The 26,326-nt window shown below is 41.1% G+C and overlaps 1 protein-coding gene across 3 annotated transcripts in view; it reads right to left on the reverse strand.

Moving 5' to 3' along the window:
* The window catches only part of tiam1b (TIAM Rac1 associated GEF 1b), a 42,145-nt gene that overhangs the window by 13,236 nt on the left and 2,583 nt on the right, over nucleotides 1-26,326 (reverse strand). For 2 of the 3 annotated variants that reach the window (XM_020646306.2, XM_065960018.1), the window contains exons 2-13: nucleotides 8,495-8,582; nucleotides 7,439-8,360; nucleotides 6,024-6,480; nucleotides 5,425-5,597; nucleotides 4,982-5,206; nucleotides 3,237-3,422; nucleotides 1,895-2,041; nucleotides 1,726-1,800; nucleotides 1,368-1,538; nucleotides 983-1,087; nucleotides 451-532; nucleotides 68-154 (exon numbers count right to left, since the gene is read on the reverse strand). In XM_020646306.2, coding sequence (XP_020501962.1) covers nucleotides 68-154; nucleotides 451-532; nucleotides 983-1,087; nucleotides 1,368-1,538; nucleotides 1,726-1,800; nucleotides 1,895-2,041; nucleotides 3,237-3,422; nucleotides 4,982-5,206; nucleotides 5,425-5,597; nucleotides 6,024-6,480; nucleotides 7,439-8,350 — 2,620 coding nt within the window. In that variant the 5' untranslated portion in view covers nucleotides 8,351-8,360; nucleotides 8,495-8,582. Of the gene's footprint in view, nucleotides 1-67; nucleotides 155-450; nucleotides 533-982; nucleotides 1,088-1,367; nucleotides 1,539-1,725; nucleotides 1,801-1,894; nucleotides 2,042-3,236; nucleotides 3,423-4,981; nucleotides 5,207-5,424; nucleotides 5,598-6,023; nucleotides 6,481-7,438; nucleotides 8,361-8,494; nucleotides 8,583-18,331; nucleotides 18,468-26,326 lie in introns of those variants that run through there. The other variant, XM_065960017.1, reaches the window with a different exon arrangement.

A 26,326-nucleotide genomic window follows, 5' to 3' on the forward strand; every position in this document is an offset into this window, starting at 1 on the left:
TGTCATGAGTTCACACACAGATTGTCTTTGAAGGGAGTTTATTTGATGGAAATGAAGCTTAATGTACCTTTGGCGAAGGCTAATCCGCCTGCCTTCACATCAGTGATGTAGAGCTGCTGTACTTCATCCTCCTCCACCACTGAAATGGAGAAACCTGGAGGAGGGAAAGGAGAGGCAAGAAGTGTAGGAGAGAGAGAGAGAGAGAAGAGGGACTCTTACATAAAACTCATCAGAGGGATTTGTGCAGTACAAATGGGAATAGTGTGGAAAAAAACATGGGCCATGTTTAGGTCAAAGAAAAGCAATTATTGTGCTGACAACAACAGCACTGCATATGAAATCTTTCAAATTGACTTCATTACAGCATCTTAACTGCAAACCAAATATCAAATTATAAATGTCATCTAAAAAAAAACAAAACTACATAGGATAATTCAAAAGAGTACCTACCATAACCAATCATGCAGGATTCATCTCGGTCGAACTGGATTACTTTAGTTATTTTGGAGCAGAGCTCAATTTCTTTGTAAAGCTGTGAAAGACAAAAAAAAGTTACATAAATCATAAAATAACGGCCTACTTTATTCATATTCTGGTGGGTGGGTTTCTGACAGAATGGAGAAAGAGCGTTCATTTTCTGTTTCATTAGACAAAGCAGCTCTAACAGAGGGTATGATGTGTCATGATAACACCCTGTTACGACAAAAGTCACTGCAGCTATTGCTTATTAAGGCGCTCCTTTAATAGATTGATGTTTTATTGCATGCTCCTCCCAGGCACACAATTCTCCAGAGAATACATTTGAAATTGAAAGGACAAAAAAAAAAAAAACCTATTAATAATTCACAACTGCGATGCGCTTGTGGTTTTAGTTCAGATTGTGATTCTTTACACAACAAAGTGATCGGGGCTTGCTCACACCTTTTCTATGCCTTTTTAATTTGAAGTAGTCAAAGATATATTCACACTGAAAGTTACACACCAAGTCGCACACATCTTCTTCTGGTTTGGGAATGTAGAATTGCACTTGGTTTTCAATAAGGAGTTTAAGCCGCAGGTAGTGCTTAGTAGGATCCAGTTGATGAGCCTGTGGTATGAGAGCAAAAACGACAGAATGAGGATGTGTTGTTTGATAGCATAAACGTGAATCTATTTTGACAACAAAGGTTTACTAGTTCGCATTTTTACCCAGCAAAATAGCGATGTCATCTTTCATACATTATAAGTCAGACTGTTATTTGTCTACTTTAGTAGGCTTTCATTACTGAAGTGCTCTGTCCCTGATCTTTGTCACGCAAACATCACTGTAGTGAAATGTCATCCTTGGGTCCGGTAAGGTCAGGTCGTTTCAGGTTAGGATGTGTTACCTTGCAAATGGTTTCCAGAACACACAGTGCCGACTCCCCGGGCTGGATGATTGTTAGCACTGGCTGGTCATTCGGCAGACACACCCAGGAAGGAGTGAGGTGGTCAGGGACCCACAGGTCACTCTCCGTGCTTGGCCGTGGAAAGCTTTTCACAGTTCCACCTTCACTTTTCTTTGAACAAAGACAAGAAAAGTCACATTTAACTGCAAAGTTTGGTCTGCAGTGTTGTGTCGTATTACCAACTGGATATAATAGATAGAAAAATCAGAAGAAAGACGGCTGGCTTCATAACGTTGGGATGAAGCTCCCACTTATTTTTGACCTACAACACCGTGCTAACACCATTAGTCCTCCTTACCGTGTGTTCATTGGCAGGATCAACAAATGTGCCTTCCAAAGGCTTCTTCGCTGGCTCTTCGCCATCAGCAAAGACCTGCTAGGACAAAAGGAGAAGGTCAGGTGGTCATAACTCAAAAAGCAGATCTATTTAACGCTGACCGTTTCAAATAAATGAAAGTCTTACAGACCTGGTTGATACTGGGATGAGCTTTTGTTTTTTTCTTTGAGGTAGTGTCAAGACCCCAGAGAGAGGAGAACCTGCTCTTGCGCTTGCTGCAGGAACGTGACATGGCCTGTGTCCGCCGTCGCACGCCGGTCTCTGTGCGAGCTGCCACCTGGAAAAAACCCCCCCCGAAATTCAGTCAAAGCTCAAAAAAAGCTGACATAGACAACCATCTGTTTGACCTCATTTCATGTCACACTTAGCTAATGTTTTAATTTATTCATACAGAACAAAAATAAAGGAATACATAAAAAAGCAACTTGAAGGGGAACAGATATGTGGTCTTGTACGATGTACAAAATGTAAAACATATGCAACTCATCAGAAGGCATTTTCACTTATCTGTTTAAATTAAAGAGGAGAAGGGGTCAATTTGGCCTTGTATGATAAATAAGAGAGATGAAGATGTCTATTTCACACAAACACACTAGCCTAAAGCAGGCTTTTACCCAACCTGGCATTTCTCGGCTGCTCGTATGCGACAAGATGGCATTCAAAGCACTGTGCGTGTAGGACCAAGCATGCTCTGAATCTAACCGCTTCTTGATCCGTCAATTTTTCTCATCTCTTTTTTGGACATAATGCTGATAGAGGGATTCGCGGAAGTAGACATGTGCAAATTTGAGGGGAGAAAAACAGTAGGAACGAAGAAGAGCGCTGTTGGATTGTGCCTTTAGTTAGATGTCCCACTCTGCTACCTCTTGCTGCCCAAACACCCACCTGCTCCACAGCTTGCGTTGGTGGTACGGGAAAAAAAAAAAAAAGAGTACATCAATGATCTGAAAACTTGTCTCTAAAAAATCGAATACTTGTTTTCCTGTACTACAAGTGCTTTTTAGCTGTGGAGTACGTAACCTCCATACAGGAGTGGGAGGAATAAAATGAAACAAGCCTCTTTGACAGCTGCCCTGCATGAGACACAGCCTTAAAAATAGCACTCATTGTCGGGAAAGATGTTAAACAGTAGATGTATGAGTTCCTAGAACCACCATGTGTACTACTAAGTCATGACAAGGTAACTTTGAAAGAATATACAGTACAGTATTTCACTATGCTTACTTCTAAATGAATGAATTTCTAAATTTTAATGCTACAGTTTGTGTAGCTGAAGTAATCTAGAACTAATCATTACAAGCTTCACTATTCAGTGATTTTAAGACAAATTTGTGTTAGCTTCAGGTTCATGCATTGAAGTGTATACATTTAAATAAAGTATCTCATACAAAGTGTAAAACATCTATATTCAATAAAACCCAATATCAAAAGGGCTTTTAGTACAGTTGAAGAATAAAAGAGGTTATATTTACCAATGCATGGAAGGAAGAGACGGAGAATATCCCCAGACGTCCCATGGCCAGCTTTGTGGGGCGAGATGCAAAGGCCAGGAGGCGTTTGGGGTTGGGCAGCTCTCCTCCCTGCAGACTGGCCAGGTAGCATCTGAAGCGGAATAGATCCATGTGAAACTGCTCCAGGTTTTGCTCCCACAAGAAGATCTGCAGGATGAGAGGGAGACAATAAAACTTCCAGTTGATTGTTCATCAAAGTTCTGTTTGTCGACTCTAGCCCAAGACAGGGCATCTCCTCTCTTTGGAAGCTCTGCTGTAAATTTGTAAAACAGTATTGCCAACCTGCGCTCTCTGTAAGTAATGGGTGGATGTTTACTGGGGCAGTAGAGCAGCACATTGTGATTATGCACTGCGCCGTCCCCTCCTAGTCACGGTCCTACACTGCTGTTTGGAAGAGGTGGGCAGCACCATGGTGGAGGGCTCTGTATCACTGCCAAGTAGCCCAGAGATGAGAAAGAAACAATACTGCACATTCCACTGGCAGATAGAGTCTGGGAGCGCTTCAGCTTTCCAAGGAGCAGGCCTATATCCATTCAGCTCTGCACAATGTGAAACCTGACACTGCCAAAAAGAACCGCTCCAACCAGTCACTACCTAACTGACCAAACAAAGGCCATTTGATCCCCCTTCTCTGTAAACATTCCCATTCAAGACAATATGAGCCTTGCAATTAAGCAAGAGAATGGCAGGCTTTCCACTGGTGCCAACTGCCTACCATGTTGAGAAAACAAAAAGCAACCTGGTGGCTGATAAGTGTGGAGCAGCAGCAGCCTCAATGATGAAAGCTCTGATATCTGTTACTTAATCCCCCTCTTACCTCTCTTAGAAAATGATTGGTGGGTTGTGGTTCATCATGAAGCTAATTTCCTACTTTATCAAGTTCAACAGTTGAGTTTAAAGTCACAACAGTCAGCGACGGCAGCAGCAGGAGGTTGATGGCAAAAACTCTTGTGTTGATTAAAAGTTTTACGAGTGTTTCTGAGACTTTACTAAATTCAGGAAGAGCTGGTTCTTGACCTTTTATCAATCCCTCTTGGATTAGATTGCTTATCAGCACAAATAGATTAGTCAAATGTGAAGGTTGATTTTCACAAACACAAGTACTGAATTAGAGAAAAATGTTTCATCAGGTGGTACTGTCATCTTGAACTGAATGACAATTAAAATACAAAAAATCCATCAACTTTTTATTTAATGCCAAATCATAACCAAAAGTTATCCCAGGACAGTTAGTAATAAAGAAGGTCTAGAATTTCCTTCATGTCATTGAAAGACACCCATCATAATTTCACCGTTAGCAAGCAACAAAGTTTGGCAACTGTGGCAGGAAATAGTCTGCCCCGTTTGGAAATCTCAGATGTGTTTTTTTAGCTAAAGGTATATTGAAAAAACAAACAAAAAGACTACATATAAGCTCAATACAGAAAGAAATTGTAAGAAAATTGACAGGATACCGGATTGAGGATATATGGACAAAAGAAATTATCTTGACAAAATTGGGTTTATTTCTTTACTAGACAAATTGAGTATTTTAATATTATCCACTCAATGAAATAAGAGAGGTCAAATGGGGAACAGAAACAGATAAATGTAAATGTAAACAGCACTGACAACAAAGTCAGCATAATACTTCTCAAATTCTAATCCCACTGCCTGACGTGTGGGAACTCTGTAAGAGGCAAGCTGAACAAACAGAATACACATACCTGATCCAGGATCGTCTTCCTCTTCTTGGTGTCAGTAACAGCAGACAGCTGCATGTCTCCCATCTTCTTCATCTTCTCGTCCATGTCTATCTTCTGCTCCAGCTTTTTGATCTCGGCACGAAGCAGGCGGACCGTGTCCTCTCGGTGGTGTTGGCGGGCGACGGCGGTGGCACATGCAGAGTGGACAGCGGTGATCCAGTTCTCCAGCTCTGTCTGGCTGCAGGTCTGTGTGGGGACACACGGTAAAAGGTCAGAGGTTAAACAACAAAACCAAACGCCATGTACTTGTTTTTGGATGATTCACTGCTAATAATATACGAACATCAGGCTTTAAAGAGCATGAAAGGGGAACAAACAGTGTTAATATATGTTAAGGCAATGCTTACTAATGGGAGAATTTTGCACTTATTTACAGACCAGATGACATTTAAGTATTCTCTTACCTGGAAAAGAAAAGCATCTCCCAGGGAGTTGCTGAGACAGAACACAAAGTCCTTTTTGGGATGCTCCGGCACAGCCTGGACAATACTGTTCTCTACCCAGATGGCATGCTTTGGAATACTGTTGTTGTCGATCCCTGAGCGACCATCAGTCTCATAGAAGAAAAGAGTGCAGCCTGAAAAATCAAAAACAACCTATTAGAACAATGCTTGACTGACAAGAGAAAAGAATAATAATAATAATAATACATGATTTATCTTAAACACAGATTTTTTCAAGCAATTTAATTCTGCTCTCCAGTGGCCGATACTAAGAAGTGCAGCATGGCTCACTCATCAGCAACAAGGCACCATGATCATTCAAATGTTCTTTTGATTTCAAGCCCAGTCAAGTGCCATGTCATCTAATAATGAGCTTTGCATTGTGCATGAATTGAAGCTTGGTTCAATGAGATTAGTTAAGAGTTATATTAGATCAAGTTTCACTGCATGAGAAGCTGCATGTCAGTAGGAAACTAAACATTATCAAATGCCAACAGTGTTAACATGTATAGATAGTTATTTTATAGAATCAAGGTAAAATAATGAAGGGCAAAACGGACCTTTCAGGGAAACCCAATAACTCTTCCACTTGCGCCTCGTGGCTGACTCCACCTTCTTGTTCTTCTTATGTACGAGGAAGTTCTTGACAGCAAGCCTGCCAGCTTTGCGCACCATCCCCTGGGCAACACTTAGCAACGGGTCAGACTGGTAGGCGGAGCTCATAGTGCTTTGCTCATCACTCAGGGCCGACCCCGCCTCTTCCAGGCTTTCTGTCTGGCAGGAGCTCATTTCCAGTTCCTGGCGAAAGTTCTCGTACACGCCCTGCACACACTCGGCAGCCCCACCACCGCTGCTGCTGCCGCTGTCGCTGCCAGCGAACATGCTCCTGCCGGCAGCGGAGCACACGGAGAAGGAGGCCGACATGGTCTTGTACCTTCGGGACTGGTGCTCTGCCTCCACTGTCACCCCGTCGATGCCACTGTCCTCATACTCGCTGCCCTCCCCGGCTGTGACATCCTGCGTTGGGGAAGAAGCGCAAGACAGGTGAGTCGGCATGGTGCCCACCTTTTTTCATTGCTAAGAAGAAAGCCTTTCACCAGATTTTGGCCTGTGTGAAAGCAAAGCTGTCTCTGCAGATGCCGGATGGAGCCATTCTTCAAAATGAAACATGTTGCAAAGTGACTATGGAAGCCCAGTTAATCTTAAATTAATCACAAAAAGCAAAGCTGCTGTTGTGGGAGCACAGCCTGCCCTCCCTGTGGCACCGTAGGGTATGTCCTCTTCTACCCACATGGCCAAAGGCTCCTGAGAGATGAAGGGGGCTACACCGAGCTTGGTATCTCCATCTGGTCACATGACCCAATCATGCGCTCCAGAACTCTATTCACTAGGGCTGCCGGTGTCCCGTAGTGACAGGGCCACCACACACGTTTTACTGTTACACTCTTCCACAGGCCTCCCCTCATTATCATAACAAAGGACTGAGGCATTCTCAACAGGGAGTGACTTTAAGCTCTGCTTCCCCCTCCTGTCATTGGAGTTCCTCTCCCAGGAAAACTTAACAGATTTCATCGGGAAAGACCAATACCACACACGTGATATAAGCTTTCTTTTATACTTGAATCTGTTCAGTAGCTTATTATCTGTGAAGAGAATGCAGCAGAGGAAACGCCAAGACACAAGGGGGGAAATGTATAAAGGTAGGTGTCTTGTTGGTGATGCCACCAGACTACATTAAGATTCTGCAAAGCAACTCTGACTATGTCCAAAGAAGAACAAAAGAAGCAATGACACAGCTTGGACAGATCAGTTTCCCTTAAGTATGCTAAGCACCAAACTGCCATGAATACACTGTGTACTTCTTCATCAATGGAGAAAATGATTTGTTCTGTATTCTATTAATTGTTTCTCATTGTAGAAGGACATATTGTAAGTTATGTTAATCACCACAGTGTGAAATTGCTCTACTTCTTACCTGTATAGTCTGTGCCCTCCTGCCCTGCATACTGGCACAAATGGCAGCTTGGTGGCTGCTTAGGCCTTCAGACAGGCAGTGTGAGCGCCGGCAGGGAAGGGTGTATGCACTGTAGGTGTTCCCATCCTCCTCTGATGGAGAGAGCATCTTGTCATCCTCTCCCTCCCTTACTGCCCTGTTTCCATCATGCCACTTAGCATAGCGGCGTTGGGCTTTCTGACGGGCGGGGTTCTTCTGGCTGTAAAGCTCGTCGAGTGAGTTGGCCCTGTCAGCTGAGTCTGTGGGACTGGAATGCAGGTGGCCTTCGCAGTCAGTAAAGTCCCTCTCATTGGCCATGTCTATGATCTCCTCCGTGCTCGTCAGATGCTCTTGGCTGAGGTCCGACAGAGAGAACTCTAGGCTGTCATCTCGCCACATGTCCGCAGATTTCGACCTCTTCTTCTTAAAGCTCGCACTCTCTTTAAGGCCCTCCTGAGTTTTCTGGAGGTAAGTCACCTCGCCGGTGTACAAATCTTCATCCTGCACCTCGTCCGCAGTGGGGCTAGGTAGGGTTACATGCATTGTTTTCATGTGAACAGACAGATTGGCCAGGTCATTGTGGAAGGACACAGGGCGCAGGTTCATGGCTACACGGTCCACCCAAATGGGACTACCGAAGTCAGGAAGTATGTTTGTCTCATTGAACGGCTCCAGACCATTGTCAGCTAGGGATTGTGGGATACTTGGAGTGCTGCTTGAGCGTGTGCTCGTCTCAGAGTTCCTGTGCTCTATTTTCCCTGATGAAGCATGTCTCGTGCGTCTGGACTGCTTGTTGGAGATGCGAAGAGAGCGAGACATGTGCTTACGTGACAAATAGCCATGCTCATTTCCGTAGAGGTTATGGTCCCCGTTCTGGCTCTCGGCATTTCCCATGATTCACAGGCTGAATAAAAGAGGAAATACATCTTAAAACAAATTCCGGAGAACATGAAAAGAAGACAGGATTATCATTTTTCAGTTGCAACAGAATTGTTTCTGACATCAAATGAAAGAATGTCTTTCTGAATGTTAGTATACCTGCAGGATCTTATTGGTTTTTCTGGCATTTTGTTTGTCTCTGGATATTCAGTCTGGTCCTTAACCTGCTGCAACAATCCACAAAGTGCTGAAAAAAAATACACAGACAAGACAGCATATCACATTTTTTGCACTTTGTTCAGTTAGTTGTGTGAGCTTTTTGAGTTAAGTACGGTCTTAGCATAGAAATACATCTGCAGCTTAAAATGTAAATAAAAGAGCCAATAGCGTTTTTTCTTGTGCTTAAAAAAAAGAGTAGTAGATAGCCGCGTTTACTTTCACAGAGATAATGGGACCAAATATTACATGCACAAGGAGCACACCAGTTGCTTACTGGTTGCATTATATAAACTTCTGGCTTGCCAACAGTGAATTTACCTGACTTACACCTAGTCAGGTTCACCACAAGAATTTTTACTAGGGGGCACAGTCAAGGTGAAAAATGTATCTGTTAGCTTTTAGACATGCAGCTCACACTGAGTTTTTATGCATGCATGAAAACACAACATGACGACTCGCCCAAGAGTGTACAGTGAAACCAATCATAAGCCTTTGTCTATTGTAACTTTGGTTTAAACAGTGTAATTTGTTATCAAACAACAAAGACCAAGTATTCTACTTGTAACAGTTGCTACTTAACTGCTGCCTATTTTCTTTTGCCTACTTATAACCCTTATACATGAAGACAAGACAGCTTTGGACAAGCCAACTAGATGAAAATAACAACCATCACTCTGACAGAGGAAGCGATCCACTCAGCCCCTTTCCACATGCACAGGGGTTGTGTGAAGTGGAGGGGATGTAATGACAACATGAGCACTGTGACAGCCTGAGTGAGCATGAGTTATTCAGAGCTAAAGTGAACCGTCCATACAGCGTTGTTGTTCTCGTCTGTTCTCAAGCATTGCCTTCTGCATCCGAAAGCACTGGGACAGGGGATAAGTTTGCAACATGATGCACAGTTTGCACACTACCTGCCTTTAGGCTGGACAGCCTGCTCCAAAAAAGTGGTCCAGTTCTATGCCTGGGACCACTAACAGATGGGACAGAAAATTAGCTACACACATTGTGGCTGTTGTTCCTCCTGATGTGCACTCCCCTCCTTTTAGGACAGACCCTTTGGGGGGGTGCAGTGTTTTTGCGTGTGGAGTACACATTGGGAGCCAAACCCTCTGCTGCTGCATGCACTCAGGCTTACTGTGAAAGGGGCGTTACATAAACTGGAGCTGACCCCGTTTCTCTACCTTATGCTGCCCCCTTTCCCCCTCTTCATCTGCTCACTCATCACCCCTCACTGGTACTGCAATGCACAATATTTGATGTTGATGGAAGCCCTTCTTCTTTCTTTCCTTGCAGTTTATTGCCTGCTTCATTCCTTCCTCTTTGGTAGAGGAAAGAAAAGGAAATAAAAAGAGCGACAGAGCTTTGGAATGCCAGTGCACTCATTACAGGAAACAAGATTCACTGAGGGACACAAACATGCTTACAGATGCTGGTTCAGACATTACACCAAGGGCTTCTTCTACGCCTGTTTGTACCCTTTCAAACACAGTGCCCTTTATTTTTTTCACGTGTGTGGGGTGAAAGTTTAATGGCTCCACAGATGTCATCCCTGGAGCCTGCAGTCAAATGAAAACCTACAAGAAGGTTTTTGACAGCGGTAAGTATTTATGGATTAAGTTTCTGCTATTTATAGCACAGCTGTTAATACGTGCAGTACTTGATTTTTACTAATGTTCTTAGTGGTTGTGATGTAAATATTATGTGAAATAGACCAGGAATTAACTCCACTGTTTCAAAAAGAGATGAGGAGCTTAATTATAAGTAGATGTGGTTTCCTTCCGTCGGTACAGTCAAGACGACCCACTGTGTTGTGACCTTGGATTTTCCAGCACACACTCCATTTACTAACCTGGAATATGTTAACCCCCTGTTTACTGTATATGCCAAGATGTTTGACATATTTACGTAACAGACAATTCAATTAATTCTTCAATTCCTCCTGCTACTATGTCTTTGTTCCTTTTGTTTTCTCTCACTTTTTTTTTAGATTACCAAAAGTGACAGCAAAGTCTAAGAAAACCAAAAAAAAAATGAAGTGAAACTGAAGAATCTAACTTTGCTTTACTTTACTTTACATGAGAACAGAGTTAAACTAGTCGTCATATGTGGACTGCAAGACCACTCAATACATTCATGTTGACAAAATTATTAAATCTTGACAGTACAAACTGCCCCTTGTTTAAACTGTAACACAATGATTGATAGAGTTCAGAGAAGAGGGGGCAGCTCTCTTTAACCTAAAATCTTAGCAGATGGATCTACAATCAATGGTCAAGGTACTTCTGCTCCTTTTGAAAAGATAACAGAACACTAATTCACTCTAAAGATAGGTATCTAAACCAAATATTTATGGTGAAGTTCAGAGATTGACCTGATTTTTTTTTTTTTAAATAACAAATAATGCATGTTCTAAATTTGAAAATGTATGGGGGTAAATTCACTACATCCGAGTTACCAAAATATCTGAATACAGGATAGGAATAGTCCCTGTTTCCCCCCACTGTATCCACCAAAGCTGAAATACTGCTGGAGCTCTGATCAGCTCTTATTAATGCATGAGGAAGAATTGCAAGGATGGAAAAGATGCTCTAGTACACCAAATCCTCAGGAAGAGCCAGTGGGTTTTCCTAGAAATAACACACACCAAGTGAATGCTTCTTTTTTTTTTGATATTCTGTATCCACTAACATTCTCACAATACAGCCTAATAAACAAAGTGAAATCATCGAATGGTTTAGAAAACATTGCTGGTAATTTTGCAGTGCATGGCCCAAAGTGGGTCATTTTTAACAGGCTGCATAAGAGCACAGGACAGCAGCAAGTCTCAGAAGATGCATCCAACACAAGGCTTTAATGAAACGCATAACCACAGGAGATTCCAGCCACCCACAAATAACAAAGAAGAATAGTTTTATTGTGACCCAAGATTAGCAACACAACGGCTTCAGGGGAAAGCACAGAAATTCACCAACAACAGTGAGCACAGGAAAGGCTTCAAGCTGCTTCTCCAGAAGCTGCTGCTGTTTAAATATCCAAGTCACAAAATACATAAAGTCACGTTCTCATATATAGATAATCAGGGCACAAAGAAAATACTTAATGTCTAAATATCATGTTTTCAAAAGCAAGATTTGCCAAACTTCCTTTACCATTTTGACAACCTTTTTGTTTCCTTTTCATTTATTGAGTCAATAGTACGCTGGTTTGATGAAAAGAGTAAATGATCAATTACAGTTAAAGCCAACCTTATGTTCTTTCTAATAACAAAATGATACAACGTGAAGTTAACAACCATTAAGAAGTATTAAGTTTAAAATGGTCCCCATTGGCCTAAAACTAGATTTATCGTAAGAAATATGTATCTGGATGACACTTTTGAAACATAAATGTCAAATTGTGATTCATGCCTATAGAAATGTAATGTAACGATTTTGATGAGAGCTGAAACTGTTTTGGGAGAGACATGCTCATATTTCTTTTTCATGTGCTGTGGGATTTTGTCATCCCTGAAGTATGTGACAAGTAGATTTAAGGTCCTGTGGTTATTAAAGACCACTTAAAAGCACAGCTTATATTTGACAAATACTCGGGCCTGTTCGAACAGGATCAAGGGGAAAAGGATCCCAAGCTCCACCTGCCCTTAGTCTTCTCAAGATGCCCAGGGACAAAAATGTCAAGCTGCTTGAATCATTTGAGGAAATTATGAAAGTTCTTGCCCTGAAGCATAAATATGTCTTATGGACTTTGAAAACAAGGTCTTACTGAGTGTGTGAAACACCTGGTCACACATTCCTAAACTCCTGAGCTCCATGAGGTAAGACCTCAGACAAATGTAAAGATAACAGACTTACAATGCGACAGAAGATTCAACCACAACTTGAGCTTAAGTTTGACAAAACCTGGGTTAGACTCTTTATGTTCTCTTTCTTAAACACATCACTGCCATTAAAAGGCAACTGCACTGGTGAAAGGCAAGAATGCATTGGGCTGACTAGTTACAAGCTCCAACACAAAACCCTGTAATCTGAACACTCCAGTCCCTAGAGATAATAACACAGGTAGTTCTATGGAAGAGGAGTGGGGGGGGGGGTTTGTGTGCGTGTGTGTGTGTGAGCTGAAACGCTGTACTCAACACAGCTTGTGTCATATACCTCTGTGCGAATAGAAGACCCAAACAGCAATCTCCTGTTCTCATGACTCATTCTGCTCCCGAGTGTGCTCAACTGTAGCTAAGATTCTGAGGCTAGAGGGAAACTCTGCATCAACAAAGCTTTCAGCTTCTATTAAATGTTGCACTTTGTTGTTGGGGATGCTGATGGACAAAAAAAAAAAAAAAAACTACTTCCTCCAGTCTTTGCATTTGAAAGCTCAGCTGAAAAGCACATAACACTGGTGTGTAGCCAAAGAGTGTCTTCTTGGATCGGAATCCTTAGAAACCCTGAATTGCAGACAGCTGGAAAATGGGGCTTTCAGTGTTGATGAAAGCAGCAAACTTTTTTTGGAAAGCTTTTTGACAAGTGGTGGCACATAATATACAACAGAGCCATGGACTTGCCAGCATTAGGCCCCTCCAGCAAACAATTAAACACCCCTATTCATGCTGTATCAGTATGGAGTCCTGTAGGCTCAGGTAAGAAAACATAAAAAGCTGTTTGTAAACCTGTACCCATGGTTTATAAAATCCATATGCATGGATTTGCAGTCTGTTAGCACCTGTGCATGGATATGCTGGTGTAAAGTTTGCAAATCCATGCTCCTGATCTTTTGTCTTAAAAACAAGTATTTTTTGTTAACAGCTGATTAACCTAAACACTTTTATCTAATATGATGTCTGTGTTTTTTAAATTTTTTTAAAGTATTGCGGCTGAAGTCACATTAAACAGAATCTTGTTTTTGCAAACTCCCCTGAGAGTACCAATTATGATTCTACATAAGGCTGAACTACTGTGGTTTTATTTCTTTTTATGACAGATAAGCTCCAATCACAAGACTGTATTTGCATTTCCACAATTTGCTACTTTCAAAATTGAGCTATTTTCACTGCAATAAATCGTTAGAAACCATTTCTGGAGCTTGTTGCTGTGCAGCAGCTGGTCATGTTTAGCCTGGTGGCACCTTTGGCCCTGCAAGTGTTTTCTCTGGAGCACCACTGTGTGCAGAGGTCACCACTGCTGCTGCTGCATGGGATTTGTGTAGAACAGATGCTGCAGGTTTCGTTGGGTCAACAGATCTTTATTGCACTTTAGAGGGTGAAAAATGCTTACATTGCTTCTATGGCTGCAGTCAGTTAGACCGTACAGACCCCGATGAGACCCTGGTGATATAAAATCTCACCTAAACGTTTATGTTAAAAGATACAATGCTGAGAGAAACCATTGTTCTACCTCAACACTGGCTCAAGATACAGGATTTTGTCATTTAAATGCTCCGAGTACTTTCATCTCTATGATCAATACCAGCTATTTCTTGATCACATCCAAGGTGCCATCAGACCACATCCTGCTGACAAGTCTTTAGCCCCTCAATGACAACTTTTGAAGTCCTTCAGCAGCTGTTAATTGGGATAACACGTCAGCCACAGGCCGCTGTAAGACAAAGGGTGGTAAGTACAGGATGTGTTTGTAACTCTTCTCACTACAGTTATGGGGGGGGAGGGTTCAGTGGTTTTTAATGTGGGGTGGGGGTGGGGGTAGGGGGTGTCCTTTAAACTACTATCTTTATTATGTCACTTTGAATATTACAGCCTTTAAAACTTAGCCTGTATAAGTCATTTAGTTGATTTGGTCAAACCACCACAAAGATTGCTCTGAGCATTACTTACACGGGTAACATAAGAAAACAACCCAATCTAAAATGTCTCTTTCAAAAAGATTGTTTTTGTATAGCATCACAAATAATGTCTGTTTTTTGTGTGTAAAGCTGTGTTGAGTAAAAATGAATATACACTAAGCACATTTTTATAAACCTTATTTATTTTAAGAACTTTTATTTATTTTTTGGAAACCTCCATTTCTATCAGTCTGTGCTAAAAAAAACGATCAGCTGAGTTTACAGAGACTACCTTTAACAGAGATTCAAAAGGGGAGAGTCAGGCATACAAGTGCAAACATTATGGGTTTTTAAATTAAAACATGTTAGTGTGAATAGCATTAAGAACTGACAACGCAGTTTGAGACATGAAGGTTTAACAAAATGTCCTTTCCATTAGTGTTTCCGATGTAGCCCCTTTTTATTGCATTTGATGATTTGGATACACCAGAACAAAGTAATTCTGTTGAATCACTTAATTTAATCTCCGGATTTAATTAACCTCCCATTGATTCTGTCATTTTCCCTAAATTTCATTTCTCTAGATCACAGCCTCAGTGTTCATTACACAGGCCACTGTGTCTGAACATCAGTAATCCTTTTTTCGTCTTAAACTCTTACAGAAGCTGCTCCTAGATCAGAAGCAAGATCTAGTTATCTTCAATCCATTAAAGCACATCTGGATGAAAACAAAAGTGCAAAAGTAAACCCTTTGAAATGTTTCAAACTTCCCTCCTGATAGTAAAACCTTCAGATGTGTGGAGAAATGTGAGAAAGTGACAGAAGGCTCACACAGGAATTCAGGATCAATGTTTTACAGTTTGTGATGGGGAGTATTCATCCGAGAAGTGTAAAGAAAGCGCTTCATGAAAGGAAAAAAGGCGTCAGCTGCTGTGATAAAATATCAGAACCACAAAACCACCAGAGACTTCCTTGAGTGTCCCATCTCATTGCCTGTTACTGTCACTGTCACCACACAGAGTATCCGCACCAGTCTGCCTTTACATACTTCACATTCCTGACTTTAACAATCTACTCCTCTACACTCTGACTCCAAACACACCCAACAACCCCCCCCACCTCCTCTCACTAGGAGCAAATGTGTTTGACAGCTTTATGATTACAGATTTGTGATCAACGGTATCAATGCTGGGAAAACTGGTTACCAAAACACAAGGTTTCTGTTTTGGCAAATTGGTGCATGCACCGGGGAATATTATATGCTGGGAACTTGAACAGAATGATGTGTATGAAAAATGACTGTAAGCCTAAACAAACTGAAAGTGACATATATAAACTTTGTTTTGTCTTGTCTTTATTCCCTGTATTCTAGTTCAAGTTTAATAGTTAGTCTAGGATTTCATTCTGGAGATAAATTACATTTCATAAAAGTTAACTATATGTGCCACTCACATTATTTAAAAAGAAAATTGCAGAGACAATGAAAAAAGGTGTAATCAAACCTTTGAGACACATTATAATGAAAATGTATAAAGGTGCAATAATGTTTGAATATTTTCTGTGCTTGTATAGTTTGTACTGCGGTATGTCTGCGGGTTTTACCCTTCAGCATCGGTCAGCTCTTTTCCTTTTTCATTATATGAAGTTCAAATCTGATGTCCTTCGCTCTTCAGTAAGCCAGCAGTACAACAAAACAGCACTGAATGGATGTTGATGTTTTCAGACCAGAAGCCAGTCCACTGCTAGCCGAGCCATTCACCGAGCAATCTCAGTATGGCAGCTGACTTGTCTTCCTCTGAATGTCCCTCTGCTGGCAGCAGAATAAACACAATGCCAATGACACAGAGGAACAGCAATACTGCACTGGAAATGTGTTTTCTATATCTGGTTCACTCAAGATCTTTTCCACAGAGGCGATCGTTTGCTTTCAGGTCAGTGAGTTCTGAGCATGGCTTCAGTTTAAGTTGCTTTCTTTTATACAGAAATGTAGGAGCAGGCATATAATTCAAACTCCACTCAAAATCACTTCTGGTTTAATGAAAAGGTGCGTCACTTTGATTGCATTATCAATAAGCAGCTAATGTGGTCATGAAAAAAAGCATACATAAGAAGGTAGAGTATTTGATCATCCTAGTTCCTTAAGATATACTTAAAGCATGCATTTTAAGTGTAACTTATTTAATGTTTACATGCACAAAGGACATTTGCTCGAAATCATATCAGTTGACAGAGCTTGTGGAGAATCCCTGAGCACCACTCCAACCATAACACCCCTGGAGCTCCCAGCCCCATACTGTGTTGCATTGTGCACTGAGGCAGAGCCAAGGTGGATCCTGACACACATGACTACACAAAGAAGGGTAAAAAATATGTCTGTTTCCTCCAAGCGGCTCTGATCACAGTTCTCTCTGGCACTGTGGTAAAATCTCACCTAGAAAGGCACATTTCAGCAGAAGTATGGTACCTTCATGCATTTTACTAGTGTTTTCTAATAAGGCCAAACTTTTTAGTTAAAGGTGCATCCTTGTTGTCCGACAGTCTACCTATACCATCACATGTTATCTCAGGGGTTGTTTCTGTTTCTGTATGTCTCCCTCTTTCATCACAATCGCAACTGTAAATGAATCCAATTTAAAAAAAGTCAATCAAAATAATACAAAACAAAGACCTGGTTTACTAAAGTGTACTGTTCAAAACAGATACTCGTAAATGTTGCACGAGGATAAGCCTAAACAAAATGAGCAGTGGTTGAACTTTCTGGTGTCAACAAGAGGGGCTAGAAAAATCTAATTGTGGAGCGGCATGTCTCACCATGCTTAATTCGACTCTGAAAAACCACCTGATCTCAGATGAACTCGACTGGCTTGTAAGTCTACAATATAACCTTTGTTCTATTGCACACCGTGCCTTTCAATTAAGTGAAGCTTATGACACAAGATCATGCAAAACAATCTGCGATTACACATATTTTATTCTCAGGAGAGTCATTTTATTAGGTTTAATTAAGATAAAACTCAAGTTTCCCACTGAATGTGATTTTCCTATTAAGTATTTTAACTTAGAACTCATAGTTGTTGTTTTTTTTTTTAAAGCTTGCTTTTCTGCACTCATCATGAGAGCTTTGTCATGATTTACAAGCCTGAAAGCTGGAGCCTGACCTCCTGTCCTGCTAAGCCCCAAGCGGTCAATACATTTCCATAACTATGACACCAGATGACCATTTCTCGCCCCTCTCCCCACCACAGGAGTCACACAACCGCCTTTCAAACACAAAGCCCGGATTTTAAATGAACTCACACATCATGAAGTCCTCCAGCCCCCCTCCAGGATGCGCTCTGGGAATTCTCCTTGACTTTGACCATCTCCCACATTTGCAATTCATCATCTCTCTTTCTCAGCATCACAAAACCTCCACCACTGACGCCGCTTTGTCATTACAACTACGCAGACGCAAGCAGTATTGTTTGCATTCGGCAGAGAATGGAGAGCAATACAATGGCTCGCTGCCTGCAGTTGTAGGTAAAAGTTGTTCCCTAAACAGGAGTGCTACAGGTACAAACATGAGGTGGAACCCCACCCTAAACACAGGCTGTAAAGACCCCAGGATATGGTTACATCGTGTGTGATGTAACCATGTCCTGGGGTCTTTACACACACAAAACCCCAATGACCTAATAGTATATGAGGATGGAAACAAAATCACTGTTGCAAACTATGGGAATGAAACATTTCAACTTGAAAAATGCAAACCCTCAAGGCAACATGATTTGCAAGAGCTTTGGTTGGATCTGACAAATTTAACTGCAGTCTGAAATGTACCAAACCCTATGCTCACAGGCCACACACTGACTGTGTGTTGTTGGTGGTGTTGTTATTTAGCACCTTTTCTGATGAGTGGGAGGTTTAAGGCTGGACAGCCATTTGTCTCCTCTATCTACTTACACAGCCAAACACACTAGAAACAGGCAACAACAACAAAAATACACAGCACTTACAATGACTTACCTTACTCTGTGCAACCAGGAAGTGTCACTTCTTTTTTTCTCCAGGCAGAAGCCAAGAGTAGCTCCACACTGAGGGGTAAATTTCAAGCTCTACATGAGGGGATTGTTGATACTCTTCCTGTAAGTCCACAGCAGACTGACTCCTGTATGCAAGGATGAGTGAGGAACTGAGGGAAGGGTGGGGGAGTGACTGTTTGTAACCCCTCTCCTCCTCCTCTTGCTGACTCTTTCACACTCTTGGCTCCCTCCCTCCCTTCTTGCTCCCTCCTTCCTTCTATAATTCCATCCCCCTAAACTACAAACCTACTGCCAGGAGGAATGTGTGTTCCCTCCCTTGTCTCCTCTGTAATTGCCCCTCCACTCCCCTATGAGAAGCTTTATGTTTACACTAAAGTTGCAGCCTTTTTGCCGTATGAAAACTGATAAGATCAACAACTGTCATGCTGTTCATTTCCCCTGCCAGATCACTTACAGCTTAATTGTAAACTTGAGCTCATTTTTGTAGCCAAGACAGAAATTACTTTTGCTTTAATCTCTTTTCTTTGTGGCTAAAAAGCCAGATTTACAAAAACAGCATCCTAGGAAATTAAAGCAATGTTTACTTTGCTTCCAAGGCACTAAGGGCTGAAAGGGTCACAGTCTTACTGTGTTGTGTTGGATTAATTTGGACCATTCAACAACAGTCCAAAATGGACCTGTAAGAAAGAGAGAGAGGCTTGCTGTTGTCATAGCACCAGTGATGTCGTGTGGCTATCACGTCAGCAGCGGCAGCAGTGCCGGATTCATTTTCAGATGATGGAACCTGCGGAGTTAACAGGGGAGAGAGGAAGGGAGGACGACGGAGTGAGGGCACAGCGGCAGCGACAGTGTTTAGCTGCAGCCTGCATCATGTGCTCCAGGAGCAGCTTTGCATGAACGCTGAGGCAGAGGACGTAAACATCCTGACAGCCACGCAGAGGAAGGACAGGGGGAGAACCAAGATTGGAGGAGTGAATTGCCATGTCTAGACTTTGTGATGACTATGACCAACATAAAAAGCTCTCAGCACTGTGGTCAGACACTTCCTCTGAATGTAGATTCATGTCATGCCAAGGTTTTGACCCTGATTTTAAACTAAACCACAGGGGTTTCGTAGTTAGGACAGGAATGTCTGGTCTGCAAAGCCAGCCTTGTTTCTGAACTTGATTTCACACAGGTAATCTGTCCTAATGATTTGTCTTTTAGGGGTTTTGTCCCAGAATTTCGTCAAATTTCCCACACAAAACACACCATGTGCCAATATTGCCTTTTCAATAAGTGTTCAAACAATTTGTTTGGGATCTAATCCAGTGCAAACAAAAGACCTGGCAGCACATGAACCATCTGAAGTCATTATGACAAGAGATTGTTATTAAATCTGACAAATCTACTTCAAAGGGTGGGGGAAAGAAAATGTTGATGTAGTTCTATGATGTTGGGGATAGTAGAAATTGACAACCATATATTAACCCAGACTGACTTTCTTGTACTCAGAGAGGTGGTGAATTAAAAATGTAAGCTACATACAACAAGATCATCTTATCTGCTTGTCCCCGTGCCCAAAAATACTGGATCAGATTGCAGTGGTCTAAATGTGCCTATCAGTGAAATGCGAACTAATGCTGAATCCACGTCTGCTCTCACCACAGGCATCTTAGAAATGTAGATTGCTTTCAAGGTGCTCAGCTAAACAGAATAGTCTGCTTTCTCATAGGCAGCACAGGGCTATTAAGCTCAGTGCTATCCTCTCTCAATTTACTAACTGATTGAGTTGGACATCCAATTCATTGACAGGCCATTCGATACGGTGGAGCAATTTGGCAGGTGAGACTACGGTTACATATCCACAGCAACACTTCAGACTGCTGATGCTGTCCAGGTGTCACAACCAACAGCAATCACTGCCAATCACCTTCAGCCATAGTGAACAGAAAAAAAAATAACTGCTGAATGTGGAGCAGAGACAGAGTTCTATTTCCCCGGATATGCAATAGACTGACTCCACACAAAAAAAAGTACAACAATCTGACTCATTCAAATGTTTCTGTTAAAGGTTGTTTACATACGAGTGAATATTATGAAACAAAAAATATGTTCACAGATATAACGTAAAATCATTTGGAAATTTCTTGTCCGAGCCAAAGTTTCAATTAAACGTCCCAGCAGATGCTTTAAATAGTTTGTTGTTCCTCAATGCTGGTCAAATAGCATCTTCAAGCTTTAACGGGGCTGCCTGCCACTAGCCAGGAGTGTAGCCACAGACTGGCCGTGGTCCCAGTTAATGTGCCTCATTGCTCTACTACCAGGATGTAAACAAGCACAGTGACCGGATAGCATCTTGTAGGAGCAACACGTCTAGAAGTATTTTGATCTAGAAAATGGAGATTCAAATGTATGTAGACTGTTTCGGGGTTAAACTGGCATAATGCGTAACAACATTTATCACAGGCACATAGACATTAACCTGCAAGGAGAAGCAAAGGCTGGCCATTCTAGCACTAACATGAGCCACACGTGGATTTTGATACAAATGATTTGTATGTATTAATGTTGGCATGAAGTCACATGACCTGAGTACTTCAACAAACCCTCCCTTCAGTGTTTCTCCAGATATCAAGTGCACCCACTTCATTTCCCCTCCAACAACCCATAGGCTGTCAAATGTCTGTATCCCCCAGGATACAGAAACCATTCAATAAAGGTCAGTTAATAATTGTCCAAAGTCCATGCACCGTTTCATTGTTATTATTATTTACAACATTCTGATTGGACCATAGGATGAAGAATAATTCAACTGGATGCAGTTGTAAAGTTTACTCTTCCACTTGAAATGTGTTAATGTGAAAGAAATGAGCATTTTAAGAGACACAATGTCCTGCCCTTTAGAGAAAAAAAGAAATATACAGCAATTTCAATGTTGGCCGTCAAGGCAGGCTGTAATAAGGAAAAAAGACTTGTTGAGGATATTATGATTATATGAAAATGTTCGAAAACATCTACACAGTAGAATGAAACCATGTCTAGCACCAGCTGAAAGAACTTTGAACTACAAAACCAAAGTGCTTCTTTGTCTCGCACCAATCTAACTCCCAACAAACAAACAATGGGTGAGTGTTGGGCACATAATCAAGATGTAGATTCAACAGCCTCAGTCTGTTGATTCAAACTTTAAATGTCAGAACTGTACATCACAGCCTCTAGTATATTAACACACCCTGACTGTGCATACATCACATATTACTATCAACCAAGGAGGTTATTTGGATGCAGCACTTTGTTTATCATAAGAGCATTTTATATATCTACATCACTGTAAAGAAGCTCCATCACCACAAGGGTTCAAGTGTTTACTTTCTTCAAGGTCTCCTCAATCACAACACCAGACACTCTCCTGCTGCCCTTCTGATGAAACAGATGATCCATTGTACTGAAAAGGACACTATGTACAACTGATATCTCAAAGAGAAAAATGCAACTGTTACACAAGACATGAAAGCAGTAACCTCACACCGGGTTGAGATCATTAGCGGAGGATTCAGTGGTCTCCAGCAGTGAGTTGACTCTCAAGAGCAAACATCAAAGACAGCGGTACAGAGAGGGAAATAATTTAAAATGCGAAGAAAAAGCTGGAATTGATTGGTTGGGACTGAACCCATATAGAGAGCATAGGTAGCTGTCCAATATTACATTTTCAACTATGCTCTGAGCATATTTTAGTGCAGTGGTCTGCACTTAACAAGCTGCTGGGCAAGGTCAATACAGAGCCTTACATAAAGAGCACACTGAGCATCATTTTGCCCACACAAATTTGTCAGCTGCTAAAAAGCATACATGACTCAATTAGCAAATGACAGGTCAAGAGAAATCGGGATCATTAGATGATGTTTTATAAATATACTGAGAATCAAGTTTTAGGAAAATGGCAGAGCCTATACTGTAACAATAACATTTTGTAAATGAATAAAATAGAGATTATGGTTATGTGTCTAAACATATTTATTTTCAGCACAAATGGTTTAAACAATTTTGCAAAATTCAAAATTGTACATTTTATGTATGTGATTAACTTGACCTATTGTGTTCATCCTTAGCCACTATCTTTCAACATGTAATATTGGAACTCCTTCCCATGTAAATAGTCAATTAAATGTTAGGAAATTGTTACTAATTTCTTACAAACTTGAATCTTTCGTGCAAATTAGCCTATCTTTTGCCTTGATGTCAGGACCTCCGCCATTATGAAAATGCCAACAATTCATATTAATACTAATAATCATGATATACCAGTGTTTCCCCTAGGTTTAAAGCATTGGGGGGGTGGGGACAAGCCGACATGCCGACACGGCGACACAAACACTTTTTAGGAAGCTTGGTGTTCAGGTTTAACTTTTAATGACAGCTGTCCTTTTCTATCGGAAAGGTATCCTTAAATGACTTCTTTCCTTAATTTCCGACTCTATCCACTGTCATATCCCTACAATAAAGGCACAAAAAGCCAAAAAATTACTTGACCTTCGGGGGAGGGGGAAACACTGTATACCAACTAAAATCTCCTCCCACATCAAAGTCAACCAAAAAGCCCTTCTTCTCCTGTATTTGATTGACGGTGCGGTAACGTTACTCTAGTCTCCCAAAAGAGGCTTGTCGTCTCAGCAGTTTTTGTACTAAGTATCTATTTTTCATCCCAAACCACAAGGCTCCATCAGCCACATGATGCTGATGATCATCAACATGTGCATTTCTGACAGCCAGTCATACGTTCCTGCTCATGGAACAGGGAGGAGGAACAAAGCTCTGTAGATGCCTTCTGATCCTCGTCTGTGAGGATTTGCCAAATCCCATGACCATTATGCAGAGCTGGTACCAGAGTGCTAGTGAAAACAAAACACTAACCTTTGCATATAGACAGTAACCTCTTACTTTAGAATAGTAACCAGCCAGAACTAGAAGATAATCTTTTGAGATATTCCTTTTAGGAGAATACAACAACCTAAAAGAGGCTATGAATCCTTGAGTCTACACATTGCAGAAAAGCTCAATTTGCTGGGAGAAATTGTTTGTTTCTAAAAGGTGAGAGCATCAGCATTTGGCCTACTTGTTTTTTAATGTGATCAGAGTATTCATTAAGGTTTGTAATAATTCATGAGAACACCCACACGTTCATTATGCTTGAAAGGTGAAATTAATACATAATGTTTCCAGAGCAGTGAGCTGCTTGCTCCAAGCTTTTACTGAAGGGGGAACAGATCTCAGAGCCCTTGCTGTTGGTGCAAAGCGGCAACCTACAGTGTTAAAAGTGAAGCCAAAGGCGGAAGTTTAAAAAAAAAAACTGCAGTTCCTCAGGTGTCCACTTGAGGCTGGCTCCAAAAGCCCTAGAGGTCACATGCACACCCATTTAAAAGAAATGCTCATTTCCACAGCAGAAATAGACATGTTTACAGGCTGGTACAAATAGTCCATGCCTTTAGTAGCACACACTGTACTGGGAGAGGAATTGGTTGAATTATTTTGAATAACTAATCCGTTTTGATATTATTAAGAGTTATGCATTATTAGGGGTGACTGATATGACTGACTGATATGCAGGCAGATGTTTCGCACGAGCCTTAAGGCCTGCCTCAACTCCATCTCTTTGACTGTTACTATAGGTTGAGCAAAAGTAAGGTTAAGACAGCATTTTCAATAAGCCGTTCTCAATCATTCAAAGTTCCCTGCCTGCAACCAATGACATCACTGATACTGTCCAAGTTTTATAGAGTGCACAACTAAACATTTTTCTCACACCGCATGAAGTGCAGAGTCACTCTTACGTGCAGCAATACAAGGGGGGGGTGTGTGCTCTCGAAAGCATCTGGGATCAAATCTTGGCAAGCAATCTAGGTGCTTTTCCATATTATGCTGACTGTCAGCACATCATGAATTCATCACACATGACCTCACTTTGTCAGATGCAGGAATATGTGGCAACATTCAGCCTCTGCAATCATGAACTCATGAGAAAAATGTGTACATCTATTTTTTTCCAAATACATGTGTGACACAGAAGTGTGGGTTTAAAAAATTTAGCAAATCACCTGCTTAGCAGAACATGGTCTATATGAAGATGATACTTTACTTTCAGATGTGAACAATGTGGCTGATGAGCCAGAACAATTGGAATCCTCTTTTCAACTTTCCAAAGATGGTGGAAGACAGACTGATACAACAGCACATCAATAGTGTTCTCTAATGGAGACAGATATCCTGTCAGAGGAACAAGGGAACCCCGAGCTCTTGTCTGTAACTCAATACAACATGGATGTAAACAGGGGTTGAAGGTAAGCATAGTTGTGCTTCATCAATCAATTTGAGCTGGAAAGAGAACAAAGACTGCTTGATTTAGAAAAAAAAACACTCTTAAATACAATGTCATGTTATTATTTGATATACATATAGTAGAAAAAAAGGACTGACCAAATTGTTTCTTGCATAATTATGGCTGCAACAAGAAGTCTATCTTCCTCTTATATAAGGACAGAGTTGTTCTGTGCAGAAAAAGAGCTGATAATCCTCACAAGACTAACTTGGCTATCAGCCTGTGAAGACTGCACTCAACAAGAGAGAAGACCACTCACAGCTGCAACATCAACACTGTTACACAATGTGGCCGCTTCATTACAGGATTTGTGTGGGAGAAGACCACTCGCAAACTCTAGAGGGTTTTATAGAATGTGATTCAAATGGTCATATTTCAGCTGTAATGAAAGGGAGGGACATTGTCCTCTTAAATACATCCTGTAAACATGTTAGGGCAAAAAAAAGGAAAAAAAGACCAAAAATAATTGAACACTAAAGTAGAAGACCAGCAGATTTGAGAGGCTGAAAACAGCATATGTTTGAAGATATAAAAGATAAATCAACTGAATCATTTACAATCAAATTTAGATCAGATGAAGCATTTAGCAGAGGTTCATATTTCTATAATTAAATTAAACAACAACAACGGAATCATGAGATCTCTCTTTTTTATGAACAGAGCATCTATTCAGCCTCAGCAAATATGATTTATTCAACGTGACTAAAAGGAGGCCCAGAGTTAAGTCAAATCTTTAAACAACTTTGCTCAGTGTGCATACAAGTAAACTGCACTTGAGTACTGATGAGGTCATTTCATCAGACCATAGGTGCAGAATAATGGTTATTCAGATGGCATTTTCCTACCACATCTGGAGACTTGTGTGCATGCCACTGAGGCTTTGGCAGAACTCAGTGCTCTTATTGTAATACCTAAAAATCAGCCACTTAGCAGGATGACATGTTTCCTGGGAAATATTTCAAGCTCTATGTCTGTGGTGTAATTTCTATACTTCCATATATTATTCCATATAATATTTCCCCAGAACACCTCCTCTTCTTATTTACTCATCTAACATATGGTTAGACGTCAAGCCAAGTTAAGTCAGTCCTTTGATTCAAGTTATTTAACCCTTAAGGATTTCAAACACTTCTTAAAGACATGCTATCATAATGTTATTAACAATAAAAGTATTGATTTGACCACAGCACAAAGCACCGTCGGGAATACAGCAGTCATCAGATAGTATGTGTTGGAATGAATGGTATGTGTTAATGTTATCACACTGGGTTCAGTATGTTATTCACTTTGCACTAAGCAAAACACTAGACTCTCTTCAGTATTTACTTTTCACCACTTTGCAAAAGGAATGAAGCACTATGTGTAAGTGGGACGGAAATGAATAATTCACAAAGAGCACTTTTGAGGTTTAAATTATGCGCATCTGAAGAAATCAACTGTGTTTGGTTGTACATCGCTGTACACGCATGGAAAACAAAGTCATGGATTGTACAAAAAGCCAACGCATTACCATATGAATGTGCAGACATTCTTTCATGTGTGGCTGAAGTCGCTACAGTGCCTCAAATTGGGCTAACATTTGAGATCTTTGAGACGGAGAGTTAAAGAGTGTGGACAGCAGCC

This window comes from Labrus bergylta, chromosome 11, assembly GCF_963930695.1.
Source record: "Labrus bergylta chromosome 11, fLabBer1.1, whole genome shotgun sequence".
In the NCBI taxonomy this organism is placed as follows: domain Eukaryota; kingdom Metazoa; phylum Chordata; class Actinopteri; order Labriformes; family Labridae; genus Labrus; species Labrus bergylta.